The sequence below is a fragment of the Nicotiana tabacum genome, chromosome 2, assembly GCF_000715075.1.
Source record: "Nicotiana tabacum cultivar K326 chromosome 2, ASM71507v2, whole genome shotgun sequence".
NCBI lineage: Eukaryota > Viridiplantae > Streptophyta > Magnoliopsida > Solanales > Solanaceae > Nicotiana > Nicotiana tabacum.
The window spans coordinates 103,738,222-103,742,417 of record NC_134081.1 but is presented as its reverse complement, the minus strand read 5'-3'; the positions used below and the strand labels follow the sequence as shown (position 1 = coordinate 103,742,417).

The 4,196-nt window shown below is 42.8% G+C and overlaps 1 protein-coding gene across 1 annotated transcript; it reads left to right on the top strand.

The window, feature by feature from the left end:
* Nucleotides 1-1,045: 1,045 nt before the first annotated feature.
* LOC142167803 (uncharacterized) lies at nt 1,046-3,091 on the top strand. Its single transcript, XM_075227770.1, has 3 exons — nt 1,046-1,709; nt 2,382-2,705; nt 2,958-3,091. Exons 1-3 carry the CDS (start codon nt 1,046-1,048, stop codon nt 3,089-3,091), a joined length of 1,122 nt encoding a protein of 373 aa, XP_075083871.1.
* Nucleotides 3,092-4,196: the final 1,105 nt, after the last annotated feature.

Below are 4,196 nucleotides of genomic sequence, written 5' to 3'. Positions count from 1 at the left end.
CTCCAGAAACAATCACTTGGAAAAGACCCTCACTGATATTAGAAAGGCTATGGATACTTTTGCTGACCTCATGGCTATGCAGACCCAACAGAACCTTCAAGTGGGTATTCAGGCACTCCAACATGGAGGGATGGGAGCACTAGTGGTTGAGGACATGGCACAGTTGGCCATGAAATTTGTGAGACTTGAGCCGCTAGTTTTCACTGGTACAGATCCCAGTGCAGACCCTCAGGACTTCTTGGAGGAAGTTAAGAAAGCTACTACTTTGCTGGGAGTTAAAGACTACCAGGTGGTTCGATTGGCATCCTACCAGTTGAAAGACATTGTTGACCTCTGGTTCAAAGGGGTAGAGAAAAGTCGACCGGAGGATGCACCTCCAATGATTTGGGCAGAATTTAAGAAGATCTTCATTAAGAAGTGGTTACCACCAGGAGTGAGAGTCGCCCTTGCGATATTGTTTGAGACCTTAAAGTAGGATACCATGACCGTCCTTGAGTATAGCATCAAATTCGAGAAGTTATCCCGTTATGCTCCCCACCTCATCCCCACCGAGGATGAGAATATTGATCGCTTTGCTCGTGGCTTGATTTTGGGCATCAGAAAAGATACGGCTAGTGGGAGAAGAAACACTACCTTTACTGACTTTGTAGATCTAGCAATGGATCTCGAGAGGATTCATCAGGAGGAGAGGGCCAACAGGGAGCAGAATAAAAAGGCTTGGAATTTTGGCACTTTCAGTGCAATGCATAGTTCGGGCAAGGGGCAGAACAACAGAAGATCATCTGGCCCATCGCAGTCTAGGATGCAGACATCTTTCAGTAGCCCTCCAGTGGAATACAGTTCCGGACAAGGAGGCCAGTCTAGGTCTGTTCAGAGTGAGCACCGTACTGCATTGCAGGGTCAGAGTAGTGTGGGTTCTTATCAGCGTCAACCTAGTGTTACCAGGGGACCCCGTGGTCCGTACTATGGTTGCGGGTTGACGGGTCATATCTGAAAGTTTTTACCTAATGGGAAACAAGGTTCGAGAGCTCACTTGACACCTTCTATGGCTACTACTTCAGCTACACCGCCCCTACCTAGGGGTAATACGGCCCACAACGGGCGCAATGCAGGAAATGTGCCACAGACAGCTGCTACTTCTCATCCTATTGAAGAGGCTTCAGATGCTGTTATCACAGGTATACTTAGAGTTTTTTCTCTACATGCGTATGCTCTTATGGATCCTGGATCTACTTTTTCCTATGTTACTCCGTACTTTGCTTTGGATTTTGGGATAGAGCCAGAACAACTACTTGAACCATTTTCTGTGTCGACTCCGGTGGGAGATTCTGTTATTGCCTCCCGCGTTTATAGGGGTTGTGTGGTTATAATTCAAGATCGAGAGACTATAACAGACCCCATTGAGCTAGAAATGGTTGACTTTGATGTGATTATGGGGATGGATTGGTTATACAAGTGTTACGCCATTCTTGATTGTCGTATTAAAGTGGTCAAGTTTGAGTTTCCTAATAAGCCAGTTCGTGAGTGGAAAGGCAATATTGTTGAGCCTCGAGGTAAATTTATTTCATACCTTAAGGTGAAGAAGATGATCACGAAGGGATGTATTTGTCATTTAGTTAGAGTCATTGACACAACTGCGGAGGTAACAAGCATTCAGTTTGTGCCAATTGTTAACGAGTTTCCTGATGTTTTTCCCGATGAGCTTCCGGGTATTCCACCAGATCGGATTATCGACTTTGGGATAGATGTGGTGCCATATACATAACCGATATCTATTCCCCCGTACCGAATGGCTCCAGCCGAGTTAAAAGAATTGAAGGAGCAATTGAAAGATTTACTGGATAAAGGGTTTATTAGACCTAGTGTATCACCTTGGAGTGTGCCAGTGTTGTTTGTGAAAAAGAAAGATGGTTCTTTGAGGATGTGTATTGTCTACAGGCAACTTAACAAAGTGACCATCAAGAATAGGTATCCATTACCTCGAATAGATGACTTGTTTGACTAGTTACAAGGGGTGAAATTCTTCTCGAAGATTGATTTAAGGTCGAGGTATGATCAGTTGAAAATTCGAGAGAAGGATATTCCCAAAATGGCTTTTCGGACCCGCTACGAGCATTATGAATTTTTGGTGATGTCATTTGGGCTAACAAATACACCCGCAGCATTTATGGATCTAATGAATCGGGTTTTCAAACCAGACAGATTCGTGATTGTTTTCATTGAAGACATATTAGTCTATTCGCGAAGTCAAGAGGAGCATGCGAATCATTTGAGAATAGTGTTGCAGAATCTTTTGGAGAATGATTTATATGCCAAATTCTCTAAGTGTAAATTTTGGCTTGAATCCGTGGCATTCTTGGGTCATGTGGTATCTCGTGAAGGTACTAAGGTTGATCCTCAAAAGATTGAAGCGGTTAAGAGTTGGCCTAGACCAACTACACCGACAGAGATCCATAGTTTCTTGGGATTAGCGGGTTACTATCGGCGGTTTGTTGAACATTTTTCTACTCTTGCATCTCCATTAACCAAGTTGACTCAGAAAGCTGCGAAGTTTCAGTGGTTGGATGCTTGCAAGAGAAGTTTTCAACAGTTGAAAGCTAGATTGACTACGACGTCGGTATTGATGATGCCAACATGTTTGGGTGACTTTATGGTTTACTGTGATGCCTCTAGAGTTAGGTTGGGTTATGTCTTGATGCACAAAGGTAAGGTTATCGCTTATGCTTCTAGACAATTGAAGATCCATGAGAAGAACTATCCGACCCATGACTTGGAACTTGCCGCTGTTGTATTTGCTTTGAAAATTTGGTGGAATTACTTGTACGGTGAGCACTGTGAAGTATACACCGACTATAAAAGCTTGCAATATATATTCAAGCAGAGGGAATTAAACCTGAGGCAAAGGATATGCTTAGAACTATTGAAGGATTATGACTTAAGCATTCATTACCATCCAGAAAAGGCGAATGTGGTAGCCGACGCGCTAAGCCGAAAGTTAGGAGGTACTTTGGTGCATTTACCGATAGATAAAGAGATTTATGTTTGTGCCATAGCATGTTCCTCTCTTATTGAGCATGTCAAGGCTAAATAATTTGAAGATCCAAATTTGGTGGATATTCGAAATGGTGTACAATCTAAAGATATCCTCGCTTTTTATCTTGACGATGATGGGGTGTTGAGGATGAACGATCGCTTGTGCGTGCCAGATATTGATCGACTTCGTAATGAAATTATGGCTGAGGCACACAACTCGAAATATTCTATACATCCAGGGTCCACAAAAATATATAAGGACGTGAGAGATCTATTAGTGGAATCGAATGAAGGAAAATGTTTCAGACTTCGTGGCTAGATGTTTAAATTGCCAACAAGTAAAAGCCGAGCATCAAAGACCTGGTGGGTTGTCTCAAAATATTGAGATTCCACTTTGGAAGTGGGAGATGATTAATATGGACTTTGTAGTGGGTTTGCCTCGCACCCACTTGAAACATGACTCTATTTGGGTGATTGTAGACCGACTTACATAGTCGGCGCATTTCTTACCGGTAAAGATGACTGAAACGGCACCACAGTATGCTAAGTTGTACTTGAAAGAAATTGTCAGACTTTACGGTATTCCAGCTTCCATTATATCTGATAGAGGGGCCCGATTTACTGCTCATTTTTGGCAGTGCTTTCAAGAGGGATTGGGTACAAGTGTCAATTTGAGTACCGCTTTTCATCCACAGACTGAAGGACAAGCTGAGAGAACTATTCAGACGCTTGAGGATATGTTGCAGGCTTGTGTCCTTGATTTTGGTAGTAATTGGGATGAACACTTACCCCTGATCAAATTTGCCTACAATAATAACTATCATGCTAGTATCTAGATGGCTCCATATGAGGCTTTATACGGACGACGTTGTAGATCACCTATTGGATGGTTTGAGCCGACCGAGGTAGGACTACTTGGTCCCGATCTTGTACATGATGCCTTAGAGAAGGTGTCTTTGATTCAACAATGGCTTAAGACTACTTAGAGTCGACAAAAAAGCTATACAGATGTACATCGACGTAAGTTGGAGTTTAAAGAGGGCGATCAAATGTTCTTGAAAGTATCGCCAATAAAGGGCGTTATGAGATTTGGGAAGAAGGGAAAGCTAGGTCCTAGATTTATTGGTCCATATCGTATCTTGAAAAGGATTGGGTAAGTAGCC

What these genes read in the sequence shown, in the direction of transcription:
- LOC142167803 (XM_075227770.1), top strand. Translation starts at nt 1,046, where the DNA reads ATGGCTACTACTTCAGCTACACCGCCCCTACCTAGGGGTAATACGGCC. An exon ending in TTTTCCCGATGAGCTTCCGG is followed by an intron (nt 1,710 to 2,381) that starts GTATTCCACCAG and finishes TATCTCGTGAAG; the next exon opens with GTACTAAGGTTGATCCTCAA. An exon ending in TTATGTCTTGATGCACAAAG is followed by an intron (nt 2,706 to 2,957) that starts GTAAGGTTATCG and finishes ATTACCATCCAG; the next exon opens with AAAAGGCGAATGTGGTAGCC.